General features: G+C 45.9%; 1 protein-coding gene across 3 annotated transcripts in view; it reads left to right on the forward strand.

Moving 5' to 3' along the window:
* pawr (pro-apoptotic WT1 regulator) overlaps nt 1-17,750 on the forward strand; it is a 77,961-nt gene that overhangs the window by 54,318 nt on the left and 5,893 nt on the right. For all 3 annotated transcript variants that reach the window (XM_033037963.1, XM_033037961.1, XM_033037962.1), the window contains exons 4-5: nt 10,224-10,255; nt 13,786-13,939. In XM_033037963.1, coding sequence (XP_032893854.1) covers nt 10,224-10,255; nt 13,786-13,939 — 186 coding nt within the window. The remainder of the gene's footprint in view (nt 1-10,223; nt 10,256-13,785; nt 13,940-17,750) is intronic.

Here is a 17,750-nt window from a genome sequence, read left to right on the forward strand (position 1 = left end):
AAGTGCTGGGGTTTTGTCTTTGGCGATGCATATTTTGGCAGACTTTTGTTGCTGAATTCAGATGGAATCTTTTGTGGGAGCGTCTGTACAGGTTTGTTTGAATTTCAGCTTGAAAAGCCATTCTCACTCTCTCTGTCCCTCTCTCTCTGTCTCTCCCCCTCTCTCTCTCTCCCCCCCTCTCTCTCTCCCCCCGTCTCTCTCTCCCCTCTCTCTCTCTCTCCCCTCTCTCCCCTCTCTCCCCCTATCTCTCTCTCCCCCTCTCACTCTCTCTCCCCCTCTCTCTCTCCCCCTCTCTCTCTCCCCCTCTCTCTCTCCCCCTCTGTCTCTCCCCCTCTGTCTCTCCCCCTCTCTGTCTCTCCCCCTCTCTCTCCCCCCTCTCTCTCTCTCTCTCCCCCCCTCTCTCTCTCTCTCCCCCCCCCTCTCTCTCTCTCCCCCCCTCTCTCTCCCTCTCCCTCTGTCTCTGTCTCTGTCTCTGTCTCTGTCTCTGTCTCTGTCTCTGTCTCTGTCTCTGTCTCTGTCTCTGTCTCTGTCTCTGTCTCTCTCTCTCTCTCTCTCTCTCTCTCTCTCTCTCTCTCTCTCTCTCTCTCTCTCTCTCTCTGTCTCTCTCTCTCTCTCTCTCTCCCCCTCTCTGTCTCTCTCTCCCCCTCTCCGTCTCTCTCCCCCCTCTCTGTCTCTCTCTCCCCCTCTCTGTCTCTCTCCCCCCATCTTTCCGCCACCTCTCTCTCCCCCCCCCCCTTCCCTCTCTCCCTCCCTCTCTCTCTCTCTCCCCGAGCATACCAAACCTCCTGTCACACAAATCCCCTTTCCGACTTCTGTGGAGTTTGTTCTGTGGTGTTGTCTTGGCTTCCCTTCTGCAACTTGTATCAGTACTCCGAGTCCCTGTCTTGCAGAACATCTGTTGTGAGTTAGCGGCCTTGATTTGTGTATTACATAACTGATGAAAACCAGCATATATTAATAAATGGGAAACATTTCTGCCTCAAAGTCCCTCGCAGTGGTAGATGGAAAACATTCCAATATCTCATCTGTACTTAGTAGCATTTTTTGACTGAGTAAATATTAGTTTGAAGAACATTTACCCGCAGAAAAGATTCTGTTGAAAACAACCGCGTGTTTTTGGGACGAGTCAGTGGGTTACATTGGCCAATATGTAACAGTTGTCATAAGGAATAGTAGGAGTAGAATTAGGCCATTCGGCCCATCAAGTCTACTCCGCCATTCAACCATGGCTAATCTATCTCTGCTTCCTAAACCCATTCTCCTGCCTTCTCCCCATAACATCTGACCCCCATACTAATCAAGAATCTATCTATCTCTATCTTAAAAATATCCACTGACTTGGCCTTGACAGCCTTCTGTGGCAAAGGATTCCACAGATTCACCACCCTCTGACTAAAGAAATTTCTCCTCATCTCCTTCCTAAAAGAACGTCCTTTAATTCTGATCCATATAAGTGTATCCCGAGTGGCTGGGATATTTAGCACCACAAGAGCCCAGGCAGCTTGCGAAAGGACTTGTGTTCCTCAGGAGGCAACTGATCATGGAACCTTCTGACTAGCTTTAGAGGTGCAGCGTGGAAGTTAACCCTTCTGCTCACCAACATGTGTCGGAATGAACTGCAGATGCTGGTTTGCACCGAAGATGGACACAAAATGCAGGGGTAACGCAGAGGGTCGGGTAGCATCTCTGGGGAAAAAAAGGAATTGGTGACGTTTTGGGTCGAAACATCTGAAGAAAGGTTTCGACCTGAAACGTCACCTATTCCTTTTCTCCAGAGATGCTTCCTGACCTGCTGAGTTACTCCAGCATTTTGTGTCTACCTTCGATGCACCAGGTCAGCCCAACAGGAGCACCTGGAAGAAACCCGCATGGTCACAGGGAGAATGTGCAAACTCGGCACAGGCAGCACCCGTTGTCAGGATCAACACCATCCTACAACCCAGTGGTATGAATATTGATTTCTCTGACTCCAATTAACCCTTGCAACCCGCCCCTCCCCACCCTGGTCATTGTACTAGTTTCACTGTCTCCCGATAAGTTTCACTGTTTATCATCACTCGGTATCACCTTTTCCACAGCCAACAATGGACCATTGTGGGCTCCACCTTTTCTTGATCATCATTGGTGGCTTTAATTTGTCCTTTTGCATTCCTTACATTCATTTGTTCTATGTAAAAGTCTCCCCTTTTCCTAATCGGCCACTATTGTCTGAATGGTGGCTGATTAGGAAAAGGGGAGATGCAACGAGACCTGGGTGTCATGGTACACCAGTCATTAAAAGCAGGCATGCAGGTGCAGCAGGCAGTGAAGAAGGCGAATGGTATGTTAGCATTCATAGCCAAAGGATTCGAGTATAGGAGCAGGGAGGTTCTACTGCAGTTGTACAGGGTCTTGGTGAGACCACACCTGGAGTATTGCATACAGTTTTGGTCTCCAAATCTGAGGAAAGACATTCTTGCCATAGAGGGAGTAAAGAGAAGGTTCACCAGACTGATTCCTGGGATGGCAGGACTTTCATATGAAGAAAGACTGGATAGACTCGGTTTGTACTCGCTAGAATTTAGAAGATTGAGGGGGGATCCTATAGAAACTTAAAAAATTCTTAAGGGGTTGGACAGGCTAGATGCAGGAAGATTGTTCCCGATGTTGGTGAAGTCCAGAACAAGGGGTCACAGTTTAAGGATAAGGGGGAAATCTTTTTGGACCGAGATGAGGAAAACATTTTTCACACAGAGAGTGGTGAATCTCTGGAATTCTCTGCCACAGACGTAGTTGAGGTCAGTTCATTGGCTATATTTAAGAGGGAGTTAGTTGTGGCTCTTGTGGTTTAAGGGATCAAGGGGTATGGAGAGAAGGCAGGTACAGGATACTGAGTTGGATGATCAGCAATGATCATATTGAATGGCGGTGCAGGCTCGAAGGGCCGAATGGCCTACTCCTGCACCTATTTTCTATGTTTCTATTTATCTTTCCATATCTCTAGTTTCCCTCTCCCCTGACTCTAAGTCTGAAGAAGAGTCTTGACCTGAAATGTCACCTATCCCTTTTCTTCAGAGATGCCGCCTGACCCGCTGAGTTACTCCAGCACTTTGTGTCTATCTTCCACTTAACCTGAGCCAGGCGACCAAAGAGAAATTCTATTGCACTCGTTCTGATAGTTATTTCTGGTAGTTCTGACCAGGCATTCACTTCTCCAACACTTTAAGGTGAGTGGGGGGTGGGTGGAAAGATTTAATATGAACATGAGGTGCAACTTTTTTTGTTACACCAAGGGTGGTAGGTGAATGGAACGAGCTTCCGGAGGACATTTAAAAACATTTGGACAGGTACATGGATAGGTTTGGGGGGATATGGGCAAATGCAGGCAGGTGGGACTAGTGAAGATGGGACATGTTGGTCAGCATGGGCAAGTTGGGCCAAAGGGCCTGTTTCCACACTGTCTGACTCTATGACTAAAAGATTATCTGATCATACTCAAGTTACTGTTTGTGTATAAATTGAGTGCCAGGTTTGTTGTGTGTAACTGTTCAAAAGTACATTGGATCTTTGGGAAATACCCTGGTCATAAACAATAGTTTTCTCGAGTCGAGTCTATTGTCATACTCAGGAGGTTGGCAAGGTACAGTACAATGACAATCTTGCAGCAGTACCACAGGCAATCAGGCCTGTGAAGGACAAAAACGTGAATCATACACAAATGACACACAACATTTTTATCAGGGAAGGCTGTGCACCAAATCACGGCATTAGTGCAAAAACACAATTAGAAAACCTGTCCATGGTAGGTGCTGGTTAAGTTTAATTTAGTTTATTGTCACATCTTCCGAGGTTCAGTGAAAAGCTTTTTTGTTGCATTTACATGCAAATGTTCATTAATATGCACTGTCCCTATAAACAAATTATTATTATCATTATTATTATTATTATTGTGTGCTCTCCTGTCAACGGAAAGACGATACAAGATTACAATCAAGCCGTCCACAGTGTACAGATGCAGGATAAAGGGAATAATATTTGGTGCAAGATAAAGTCCGATTGAAGATCGTCCTGGGGGTGGTCTGTAGTGTTATGTGGTTGTAACACACTGCCAGGGATGGTGGTGGAAGCAATAGTGGTGTTTGTGATGCTTTTAGATGAATGGAGGGATATGGATCACATGCATCCAGAGGAGATTAGTTTTAACCTGGCATCATGTTCAGCATATACATTGTGGGCTGAAGGGCCTGTTCCTGTGCTGAACTGTTCTATAAGCTAAAAATAAATATTAATGTACAGTACAGCCCCTTCCTCTTAAGTTTTCTGATCAGTTCCCTGCTTCAGCGCAGATGGAAAGATATTCCACCCTGTGCTAATGAAATCCAGGTGTCAGTAGCTGGTTCCTAATATGGAGATGTATGGTGAGCAGAATTTGTACTTGCAACCAAGAACATTATTCCATCAATTGCAGAGAACATATCCCTCTGGGAACAGTACTTCGTGTCTCCTTATCTTGAACCTAGCAGCTCCCAAAGGTTCTCACAGGCAATGGATTAGTTTTGATAAATCGGTATGCCAATGGAAGCATGGCCATGTGTGCAGTGCTGACGGAAGTTCCGTTTAGTTTGGAGATACGGTGGCGCAGTGGTTGAGTTGCTGCCTTACAGCGCCAGAGACCATGGTTCGATCCTGACTACGGGTGCTGTCTGTACATTCTCCATGTGACTGCGCGGGTTTGCTCTGGTTTCCTCCCACATTCCAAAAACGTACAGATTCGTAGATTAATTGGCTTCTGTGAATTGCCCCTAGTCCGTAGGATAGAACCGGTGTACTAGTGAATGTTGGTCACACAGACTCGATGGGTCAAAGGGCCTGTTTCCATGCTGAGTCTCTAAACTAAACTAAGACGTATTTGATGAATTCTAGGCTCACTCCTATTTCTCACAAGAGTCAAAACGAGATACGACACAGGAACAGAAGTTCCGTTTAGTTTAGAGATACGGTGGCTGGATCAGGATTAGGATCAGGAACAGGCCTGACCATCAAAAATCCATCTTCACACCAATCTATCCGAAACCCGTTTTCTTTAGTTTATGTTACCGAATGGAAACGGGCCTTTTGATCCAAAGACTATTAGATAGGCACATGGATAAGCAGGGAATGGAGGCAGGCAGAAGAGATTATCTTGGCATCACGTTCGGAGCAGACATTGTGGGCCATGGGACCTATTCTTGTGTGTACTGTTCTGTATTGGTTTTGATTATCTTAGAGATACAGCATGGAAACAGGCCCTTCGGCCCACTGAGTCTACACCGACCATTGATCACCCCTTCACACTAGTTCTGTGTTATCCCACTTTCTCATCCACTCCCAACACACTAGGGAAAATTTACAGAGTGTTAATTAGCCTACATACCCCCGCACATCTTTGGAGTCCGGGAGCCCCCGGAGAAAAACCCATGCTGTCACGGGGAAGGTCTGCCAGGGTGCGACCTGCCCTTGATTATGCTGGTTGGCCTTGCCGAGACAGCGTGAGGTATATATTGGGTCAATGGAAGGGAGGTTGTGTTTGTGTGATGGTCTGGGCTGCGTCCACAATTCTCTGCGATTTCTTGCAGTCTTAGATGGAGCTGTTCCCAAACCGTGCTGTGATGCATCCCGGTAAAATGGTTTCTACGGTGCATCTGTAGAAGTTGGTGAGAGTTGTTGGCGACATGCCGAACTTCCTAAGCCTGCTAAGGAAGTAGAGGCGTTGATGAGCTTTCTTGGCCATTGATTCAGATGGGTGGTCCTAGAGAAGCTGTCGGTGATATTTACTCCTTGGAATTTGAGGCTTTCAACCATCTCTGCCTCAGAGCTGTCAATGGAAACCACTATTATGTTTTGAGCTTCCCACATTTTTTTTAGGATGGAAGATTTAACTCGAAGGGACATATGCCAATGGCACTAGCTGAGATGAGACATCTTGGTTGGCATAGACGAGTTGGGCTGAAGGGCCTGTTCCATGCTGAATGAATTCCATGACCCGAGTCGTTCCAGCAGTTTGTTCTTTTTGCTTAAACTGGCGCACTATTACCATCTCAGATGATCAGAAGAGAGAATAAAGTTGGATTAGATTAGTATGGGATAAGTGTGAATGGGTAGTTTTCTCTGTGTCCTTGTGTCATAGACATACAGCATGGAAACCGGTCCATCAGCCCCACTTGCCCATGCGGATCAAGATGCCCCATTTATGCAAGTCCAGCCCTTGTTTAGCCCATATTCCACTAAACCTTTCCCATCCATGTACCTGTCCAAATGTCCTTTGAATGTTGTTTTAGTACCTGCCTCAACTACCTCCTCTGGCAGCTCGTTCCATGCACCCACTACCCTCTGAGTGGCAAAGTTGCTGCTCAAGGTCCAATTAAACGTGACATTAAAGTCATAGTCGTACAGCATGTAAACTGACCCTTTGGCCCAACTTGCCCATGCCAACTAACATCTACACTTGTTCCACCTGCATGTAGGCCCATATCCCTCTAATCCTATCCTCGCCATGTACCTGTCCAAATATCTTTAAAATGCTGTTATAGTCCCTGCCTCAACTACCTCCTCAGGCAGCTCGTTCCATACACCCACCACCCTCTTTGGAAAAAGTTGCCCCTCAAATTCCTATTAAACCTTGGGGTGGAGTCACACATCATGGATGCAGGCCCTTTGGCCCAGCTTGCCCACACTGACAAGATACCTCATCTACAATAGTCCCACTTGCCTCCTTTTGGACTATATTCCCCTCCATGTACCTGTCCAAATATTTTTTTTTTAAAGTTGTGATAGTACCCTAGGTTGTCAAATGCTTATCATCGACTGATCTAATTGTGAGTAATGGTCGGAGCTAATTTTGCACAACAAACTCAGCCAAGCAGCAAATGCATGGCTGGTGGGAACATTGTGTTATGTTGCTAATGGAGGCTAAACGTTGACCCAGACACATAATCCTTTATCATGCGCCCGGCAAAATCTTAATCAGTGGATTATTTTTGAACTGTTTTCACCGATACATCATGAATTTGTCGGTGAAGGAATATTTGGATGTAAAACAGAGACACAAAGGGCTCGAGTATCTCAGCAGGTCAGGCAGCATCCCTGGAGAACATGGATAGGTGACGTTTCGGGTCGGGACCAGTCTGGATCTAGTCTGAAGAAGGGTCCAGACCTGAAACGTCACCTATCCATGTTCTCCAGAGATGCTGCCTGACCCACTGAGTTAGTCCATCCAGCACTTTGTGTCTTTTTTTGTAAAGCAGCACCTGCAGTTCCTCGTTCCTACATTTTGAACACTTGGATATGCTGGACAGGCTAAATTTTGGGGATGATTATCGACTACAGGGATAAGAATTGCTCCTCTCCGGGTGGACCAGACGCAGGAACAATTTGATACTTGGACAGAGACAAGGATAAGGTTTAGAGGACCATTGGCCTTATGTAGGCAAATGTCAAAGTCAAAGAGATATACTTCATGGAAACAGAGGCTTTGGCTCACAAAGCCCATTCACTATCAGGGAAGCACAGTGGTAGAGCTGTAGACATAGAATGCCAGAGCCCAGGTTCGATCCTGACTACGGGTGTTGTCCATACGGAGTTTGTACGTTCTCCCTGTGAGCGCGTGGGTTTTCTCCGGGTACTCCGGTTTCCTCCCACGCTCCAACGATGTACACGTTTGTAGGTTAATTGGCTTCAGTGAAATTCTAAATTGACCCGAGTGTGTAGAATAGTGTTAGTGCACAGGCTGATTTGCTGGTCGATGTGGTGGGCCGAAGGGCCTGTTTCTGCACTGTACCTACAAAGTCTAATACTACCCATTCACACGTATCCCACACTAATCTAATCCAGCTTTATTCTCTCCATAATTGTCATTAATTTGCTCCAGATTCTACCATTCGCCTACACACACAAGGGGCATTTTACGGAGGCCTATTAACCAACCCACCTTTAGGATGTGAACTGGAGCACCCAAACGGGGGAGATTAGTTTAACAGCATCATGTTCGTCACAGGCATTGTGGGCTGAAGGGCCTGTTGCTGTGCTGTTCTATGTTCTGTCTATCATCAACCAGAAGAAAGCCAGGCGGTCGCAGGGAGAACGTGCAAACTCCACACACGCAGCAACGGAGGTCAGGATCAAAGCCGGCGCTGCAAGGCAGCAGCTCTCCCTGCTGCAGCACTGTGCCTTTACTGTGGAACTAGCACAGAATGCCAACTTGGCCGGCGTGGACAAGATGGGTCGAAGGGCCTGTTTCCATGCTGTACAGCTCCGCGACTCTATAACCAAAAGCCATCTACTGCTGTATCATCTCACCATCTCCACAGATCTAATGCGTCTCAGTAGCACTGAGCATTTCCTGAACCTTTTTGGTAAAATATTATTGCCGTCATGAAACGTACCACCAGATGTTTTTGTTTAGAATGTTAAGGGTTCCGATCTTGTGTGAGCTGTTTTTCGCACTGGGTATTAGATGCCAGGAGTCATAAAACACTAGTAACCTAATCAACAGCTTTATATATATTCATATCAATTGGGAAGGAACCTTGAGTAGTATCTGATCCTTTGAAGCTCTGGTAAGGTTACGCCCTGAGATTCGCCTCGTTACCTTTCAATTTTTCTCTGATGGATATTCTTTTCATATCCTTCTAGTTTTAACTTATTTTGTCTCCCTGATGCAGATCTGATGGTATTTCTGTCATCTGGTACTCTGTCATCTGGATGGGAAGTTAGCCAACTCTATGAGTTTCATGGGTCTACTGTTGACACAAGGAACTGCAGATGCAGATTTACAAAAAAAAAGACTCAAAAGTGCTAGAGTAACTCAGTGGGTCAGTCAGCATCTCTGGAGTACACGGATAGGTGACGTTTTGGGTCCAGACCCTTCTTCAGTCTGTCCAAATGTCTTTTGAATGTTGTTATTGTACCTGCCTCAACTACCTCCTCTGGCAGCTCGTTCCATACATCCAGCACAATAACGGTGAAAATGTTGCTCCTCGGGTTCCTATTAAATCTTTCTCCTCTCACCTTAAACCTATGTCCTCTCATTCTTGATTCCCTTACCTGGGTGAAAGACTCTGTGCATTCGCGCTAGCTGTTCCCTTCATGATTTTATACACCTCTATAAGATCACCCCCTCCTGCACTCCAAGGAATAAAGTCCTAGCCTGCCCAATCTCTCTCGGTAGCTCAGTCCTTGGAGACCTGACAGCATCTTAGTAAATGTGTAGGAAGGAACTGCAGATGCTGGTTTAAACCGAAGATGGACACAAAAGCTGGAGTAATTCAGCGGGACAGGCAGCATCTTTGGAGAGAAGGAATAGCTGACGTTTTGAGATGAGATCCAAAACATCACCCATTCCTTCCATCCAGAGATGCTGCCTGTCCCACTGAGTTGCTCCAATTTTGTGTGTCTAACATCGTAGTAAATCTTCCATGTACTCGTTCCAGCTTAATGACATATTTGTACCATGACCTCCTGACTCTTGCATTCTATGTGTGCTAAAGAAGATAAATATCTCAGATGCCTTGTGTTCCCTTCTCCCTCAGACGTTTAATCAACAAACCATCTGTTGGCGTAAAGCTCAAAGTGTTGGGGACCCTTCTTCAGACTCAGACTCTTGAGACTGAAGGAGGGACCTGAACTGAAACATCACCTGTCCATTCCTTCCACTGATGCTGGCTGACCTGTTGAGTTCCTCCAGCACTTTGTGTTTTGCTCAAGATTCAGTTACTATCATAATATTTAAGAAACATTTGGGCAGGTACATGAGACTAGGCTAGGGTTCCTTTAGAGGGATATGGGCCAAGCACAGGCAGGTGGGACTAGTGCAGATGGGACATCTTGGTCGGCATGGGCATGTTGGGCCGAAGGGCCTGTTTCCATGCTGTGCGCCTCTATAACTCTATTCCAGCAACTGCAGTTACATAGAACATAGAACAATACAGCACAGGAACAGGCCCTTCAGCCCACAATGTTTGTGCCGAACCTGATGGCAAGATGAAATGATCTTGTATGCCTGTACATAATCCATATCCCTCTATTCCCTTCACTTCCACGTGCCTATCTAAAACTCTCTTAAACGCAAGATCTTTTGGGTCTCCAAGTCCTTTATTTTTTTTCTTTCCTTACTCCCTCCAACCCTGTTCCATTGAGCACGAAGACTTGTGTGTGTAAAATGCCTGACGCAGTATTCACTACATCTTTCCTTTTGTTTCTCCTTGTAGGAAACGTCCAGAACCACAACTCGATGGAAAAGGTAAGGGTTTGTTTCTGAATATATAACCAGGTTTTACATTTGGTTTTAGTTTAGAGATACAGCGTGGTAACAGGCCCTTCGACCCATCGAGTCCGTGCTGACCAGCAATCACCTCTTCTCACTAGTTCTATCCTTCACACTAGGGTCCACTTCTGTAGACCAATTGAGGTGTGTTCCAGACACAATCCTCTCCACCTGAGCCAACACCAGTATCTGATTAATTGTTGGTCACTTTTGAGTGAGAAAATACCCTTATTTTACCCAAGACCAGAAACAAAGCTGGAGTAACTGGGTCGGGCAGCATCTCTGGAGAACATGGATAGGTGACGGGTCGGGTCGGGACCCTTCAGAAGGAGGGTGGCAATGGTGTCGCGGTGGTAGAGCTGTTGTCTTACAGCGCTAGAGACCCGGATTTGATCCTGACTATGGGTGTGGTCTGTATGGAGTTCCTGTGACCAGGTGGGTTTTCTCCAGGTGCTCAGGTTTCCTCCCAAAGATGTGCGGTTTTGTAGGTTAATTGGCTGCGGTAAAATTGTAAATTGTCCCTAGTGTGTGTAGGATGGAGCTAGTCTATGACGTGATCGCTGGTCGGCACAGACTTGGTGGGTCGAAGGGCCTGTTGCTACACTGTATTGTCATATGTCCCAAAATGGAACAATGAAATTCTTACTTGCAGCAGCACAACAGATATGTAAACATAGTACTCTGTAAAACCCATAATATTTAAAAAAAAAGTTTAGTATGTATATAGAAACATAGAAAATAGGTGCAGGAGTAGGCCATTCGGCCCTTCGAGCCTGCACCGCTATTCAATATGATCATGGCTGATCATCCAACTCAGTATCCTGTACTTGCCTTCTCTCCATACCCCATGATCCCTTTAGCCACAAGGGCCACATCTAACTCCCTCTTAAATATAGCCAATGAACTGGCCTCAACTACCTTCTGCAGGAGAGAATTCCAGAGATTCACCACTCTCTGTGTGAAAAATGTTTTCCTCATCTCGGTCCTAAAAGATTTCCCCCTTATCCTTAAACTGTGACCCCTTGTTCTGGACTTCCCCAACATCGGGAACAATCATATATAAAAAATAGATGAATAAATAGACAATAATAGAAATAATGTCCCCAAGTCAATATAGCACGGAGCTTATTTGGAAGTTGTAACTTTTAGTAGCTTGATGGTTGTAGGGAAGAAGTTGCTCCTCAATCAGGACGTTACAGTTTTCAGATGAGAAATTCCTCCTCATCCCCTTTCTAAATGTACGTCCTTTTATTCTGAGGCTAAGGCCTCTGGTCCTATATTCTCCCACCAGTGGAAACGACCCCTTCACATCCACTCTATCCAGACCGCTCACGATTCGGTTAATTTCAATGAGGTCACCCCTCATCTTTCTAAACTCCAGCGAGAGGCCCCAGAGACATCAAACGCTCATCCCATGTTGACCCAATCATTCCCGGGATCATTCTCATAAACCTCCTCTGGACCCTCTCCATCGCCAGCACATCCTTCCTCATCTATCGGGCCCAGACAATTTCTGGTTTCAACCTCTCTAGAACCTTTCAGCTTTACTTTGTCATTCTACAGTAATCAGATTTGTATTGTATTGTATTCCTTTATTGTCATTCAGACTTTTCAGTCTGAACGAAATGTTGTTTTGCCTTGCAAGATCTTGTGTCCAAGATTAGCAGTAAACCACAATCCACATTAAACAAAGTTTGTGCGGATTGTTCTCGCTGACTGACATGACCTCATTTTATAGTTGGTGTTACCAATGGTACTGACTGCAGCACCTCGTGACTCCAAAACACTGAGTCATAGCTCAGTCATGCCATTGCCATAATCACTTGCAACCTCAGGCAACATTGACATTTCTCTGGTTAGTGTTAGTTTGCATGTTGTTGGCCATTGAAGTCACTTCAAGTAACCCTTGCGTCCCCACTCTCTCCTTCCCTCCCCCACCCTAGTCATCGTACTAGTTTCACTATCGTCCTGCTGAGTTTCACTGTTTGTACCACTCGTTATCACCTTCCCCGCAGCCAACAATGGACCATTGTGGGCTCCACCTCTCCTTGATCATCGCTGCTGGCTTTGATTTGTCCTTTTGTATACCTTTCATTCATTGGTTCTATGTACCTTTTCATATCTGTAGTTTTCCTCTAGCGTGCCTCTCAATCTGAAGAAAGGTCACGACTCGAAACGTCACGTATTTCAGAGATGTTGCCTGACCCGCTGAGTTACTTCAATGTTCGAAGTAATTCTCTTGTTCAGTAAACGTTGAGCCAAGCGTCCCCCTGATACTCGACACAAGGAATGTCGACACGAGCAACTGCAAATATACGTGTTAACAAAAAAGCCCACAATGTGCCCCAGGGGTGGCACAGTGGCTCAGCAGTAGAGTACCAGCACCAGAGGCCTGGGTTCAATCCTGACTACAGTGCCCTGTGTACGGAGTCTGTACTTTTTCTCAGTAACCACATAGGTTTGTTCCGGCTGCCTCGGATTCCTCCCACGCTTCCAAGACGTGCGGTTTGTAGGTTAATTGGCTTCTGTAAATTGTCCCCAGTGTGTAGGGTAGTGCTAGTGTACGGGGTGATCACTGGTCGGCGTGGACCTGGTGGGCCGAAGAGCCTGTTTCCACGCTGTATCTCTAAAGTCCAAAGTAAAGTCTACAGTGACTCAGCGGGTCAGGCAGCATCTCTGGAGAACATGGATAGGTGACGCCTCCTGAAGGAGGCTCCCAACCAGAAACGCATCACTTCTCCACAGATGCTGCCTGGTCCGCTGTTACTCCTGCTGTGCACGCCCTTCAAAATGCAGAGTGGTGGAAGAGTCTAGGACTAGAGGGCACAACCTCAGAATGAAAGGATATACCTTCAAAATGGGGATGCGGATGACTTTTTTTTAGCCAGATGGTAGTGAATCTGTGGAATTAATTACATAGATGGCCGTGGAGTACCATTGGGTATTTTTAAAGTGGAGATTGATGTTTCTTGATTAGTAAGGTCATCGAAGGTTATGGGGAGGTCAGGAAAATGTTGTTGAGAGGGAAAAATAGATCAGCCATGATTGAATGGTGGAGCAGACTTGTTGGGCCGAATGGCCTCATTCTGCTCCTAGAACATGATTCACCGACCTTCTGCAGTGTCACTAATTATTAAATCACTCCTCCAGCATCCTCATTTGGTGCCTCATTGAGACTTTAGACATACAACACAGAAGCAGGCCTTAAGGCCAACCGAGTCCATGCTGTCCAGCAATCACCCTGTACACTAGCATTATCCTACACACTGGGTACTTTTTTTTTTTACAATTTACAGAAGTCAATTAACCTTCAAACCCGCACGTCTTTAGAGTGTGGGAGGAAACCAGAGATCCTGGAGAAAACCCATGGGGTTATAGAGAGAACGTACAAACTCCACCTAGCATCTGAGGTCAGGATGGAACCTGGGTCTCTGGCGCTGTGAGGCAGCAACTCTACCGCTGCACCCATTAAGGTTTGCCTATTGTCTCGCCCGTTCACTCCGCAGCTCCGTGGGAACCTTTGATGAAGACACCGTGACGAGCTCGGCCAACAGCCGCTACTCGGCCCGAGGAGAGAAGCTGGGCTTTGGTCGCTACGGAAACTCCGCAGGCTCAACCTATGGCGGTTCATTAGACAAGAAGTTGGAGGAGGTTGAGACGGTGAGTGGAAAGATAAAGATATGGAAATAATTACCGTAAAAAATATCCGGGATAAAATCATCCCTGGAATTGCAGTGAAAGAGCTGGGTTGCATTCCTCCGAAGGAACTCAATGGACTGAATGGCCATCTGTTCTGTTGGAAAGAGAGGCGTAGATAAGGTAGAGTGTCAGAAACTTTCAAAGACTAGCGGGCACAGCTTTTAGATGAGAAGGACAAAGATTAAAGGATGTGTGTGGGTGCCTGGATCGTGCTGCCTGCCGGGGTTGGTGGTGGAGGAGGCAGATTGGGTGGCACAATGGCGCAGTGGTAGAGTCGCCAGAGACCCAGGTTCGATCCTGACTACGAGTGCTGTCTGTACGAAGTAGGCAGGAGAATGGAGTTGAGAGGTAAAAATAGATCAGCCAGACAGAGAACCTGCCTAACCAGCTGAGTTGCTCCAGTACTTTTATACACTTAAGAAGTATATAGACATGCTCTTGAATCATCCACGCATGGAAGACTATGGACCAAGTGTTAGATGATGGTATTAACATGGGTGGCCAGTAGGAATAAGGTGGGCCAAATGGCCTGATTTCCTGCTGTTTGACTCTATAACATTTCATCCTTAGACTCAGTTGGGAAATATAAATTAAGATCATAAGACATAGGACCAGAATTAGGCCATTCGGGCCATCAATTTGGCTTCGCCATTCGATCATGGCTGATCTATTTTTCCCTCTCAACCCCATTCTCCTGCCTTCTCCCCGTAACCTTTGTTGACCTTACTAATCAAGAACCTGTCAATCGCCGTTTTATAAAATGCCCATGATGTGGCCTCCACCACCGTCAGTGGCAATGAATTAGAAACGGAGAAAACAGGTGCAGGAGTAGGCCCTTCAACCCTTTGAGCCAGCACAGCCATTCAATATGATCATGGCTGATCTTCCAAAATCAGTACCCTGTTCTGGCATTTTCCCCATATCCCTTGATTCCTTTAGCCCTAAGAGCTAAATCTAACTCTCTCTTGAAAACATCCAGTGAATTGGCCTCCACTGCCTTCTGTGGCAGAGAATTCCACAGATTCACAACTCTCTGGGTTAAGAAGTATTTCCTCATCTCAGTCCTAAATGGCCTACCCCTTATTCTTAAACTGTGACCCCCTGGTTCTGGACTCCCCCAACATCGGGAACATGTTTCCTGCCTCTAGCCTGTCCAATCCTCTAAGAATTTTATATGCTTCAATAAGATACCCTCTCATCCTTTTAAATTCCAGTGAATACATGCCTAGTCGACCCATTCTTTCATCATATGTCAATCCCGCCCTCCCGGGAATTAACCTGTTGAACCTACACTGCATTCCCTCAATAGCAATAATGTCCTTCCTCTAATTAGGAGACCAAAAGTGCACTAAATACTCCAGGTGTGGTCTCACCAGGGCCCTGTACAACTGCAGTAGGACCTCCTTGCTCCTAAACTCAAATCCTCTCGCAATGAAGGCCAATATGTTATTGGCTTTCTTCACTGCCTGCTGTACCTGCATGCTTACTTTCAGTGACTGATGTACAAGCACACCCAGGTCTCGTTGCACCTCCTCTTCTCCTAATCTGACACCATTCAGATAATAATCTGCCTTCCTGTTCTTGCCATCAAAGTGGATAACCTCACATTATCCATATTATACTGCATCTGCCATGCTTCTGCCCACTCACACAACCTATCCAAGTCACCCTGCAGCCTCATAGCATCCTCCTTGCAGCTCACACTGCCACCCAGCTTTGTGTTATCCGCAAACTTAGAGATGTTACATTTAATTCCCTCGTCTAAATCGTTAATATATATTGTAAATAACTGGGGTCCAAGCACCGACCCTTGCCACACCCCACTAGTCACTGCCTGCCATTCTGAAAAGGACCTGTTAATTCCTTCTCTTTGCTTCCTGTCTGTCAACCAGTTCTCTATCCATGTCAATACCCTATCCCCATTACCATGTGCTCTAATTTTGCACACTAATCTTTTGCGTGGGACCTTGCCAGAGGCTTTTTGAAAGTCTAGATCCACCACATCCACTGGCTCTCCTCCAATGCATTCCAAAAGATTAGCCAAATATAATTTCCCCTTCATAAATCCATGCTGACTTTGACCGATCCCAACACTGCTTTCCAAATGCGCTGCTAAAACATCTTGAATACTCGATCACAGCATCTTCCCCACTACCTAACTGGTCTATAATTCCCCGTTTTCTCTCTCCCTCCTTTCTTAAAAAAATGATTTGGCTACCGTCCGGTCCACAGGAACTGATCCAGAGTCGAGAGAACATTGAAGAATTATCACCAAAACATCCACGATTTCTAGGGCCACCTCCTTGAGTACTCTGGGATGCAGACCATCAGGCCCTGGGGGTTTATCTGCCTTCATTCCCAACAGTTTACCTAACACTATTTCCTGACTAATGTGGATTCCCTTCAGTTCCTCCCCCCCACTAGATCCTCAGTCCCCTAGTATTTCCGGGAGATTGTTTGTGTCTTCCTTTGTGAAGACAGAACCAAAGTACTTGTTTAACTGTTCTGCCATTTCTTTGTTTCCCATTATAAATTCACCTGTCGCCCACTGTAAGGGACCTACATTCGTCTTCACTAATCTTTTCCTTTTTATATTCCCTGCAAGCCTACTTTCATGCTCTTTTTTTCCCCCTCTTAATTAACCCCTTTGTCCTCCTCTGTTGCGTTCTAAATTTCTCCCAGTCCTCAGGCTTGATGCCTCCTCTGGCCAATTTATATGCCTTTCCCTTGGATTTTACACTATCCTTGGTTTCCCTCGTCAGCCACGGTTGAGCCTCCTTCCCATTTTTATTTTTTCGCCTGACCGGGATGAACAATTTCTGGCTTTCATCCATGCGGTTTTTAAATCTTTGCCAATGCATCTCCACCATCAACCCTTTAAGTATAATTTACCAGTCTATCCTAGACAATTCCCATCTCATACCTTCAAATTCTCCTTTATTCAAGTTCAGGACCCTAGTCTCTGAATTAACTGTGTCACTTTCCATCCTAAAGCAGAATTCCACCATATTATGGTCACTGTTGCCCAAGAAGCCTCACACAACAAGATCGCTAGCTAACCCTTCGTCATTACACAATACCCAGTCTATGCTGGCCTGCCCTCTAGTCGGTTCCTCTACATATTGGTTTAAAACCCCATCCCGTATACATTCCAGGAAATCCTCCTCCTCAGCACTGTTAACAATTTGTTTGGCCCAATCTATATGTAGATTAAAGTCACCCATGATAACTGCTGTACCTTTGCTACACGCATCCCTAATTTCCTGCTTGATGCTGTCCCCAACCTCCCTACTGCTGTTTGGTGGTCTGTATACAACTCCAACAAGCGTTTTCTGCCCTTGGCTATTTCGCAGTTCTACCCATACAGATTCTACAGCCGGCGTCCAAGCTAATGTTTCTCCTTGCTATTGCATTAATCTCCTGTTTAACCAGCAATGCCAACCCATCACCTCTTCCTTTTTGTCTATCATTCCTGAATATCAAATACCGCTGCATGTTTAGCTCCCAGCCTTGATCACCCTGGAGCCATGTCTCCGTAATTCCAACTATATAATATCCCTCAACTACTAACTGCACATTCAATTCATCCTCCTTATTTTGAATGCTCCTCGCATTAAGGCACAAAGCTTTCAGGTTCATTTTCCTTATCTCCCTTCTACCTTTCGCTTCGCTTCGCCTTTCATGGCCCTCTGTCTCCTTGCATTGGGTCCCATCCCCCTGCTTTCCACAGATTCACCACCCTCTGGCTAAATAAATTCCTTTTTATCTCCAT

Source organism: Amblyraja radiata, chromosome 19 (assembly GCF_010909765.2).
Source record: "Amblyraja radiata isolate CabotCenter1 chromosome 19, sAmbRad1.1.pri, whole genome shotgun sequence".
Taxonomy (NCBI): Eukaryota; Metazoa; Chordata; class Chondrichthyes; order Rajiformes; family Rajidae; genus Amblyraja; species Amblyraja radiata.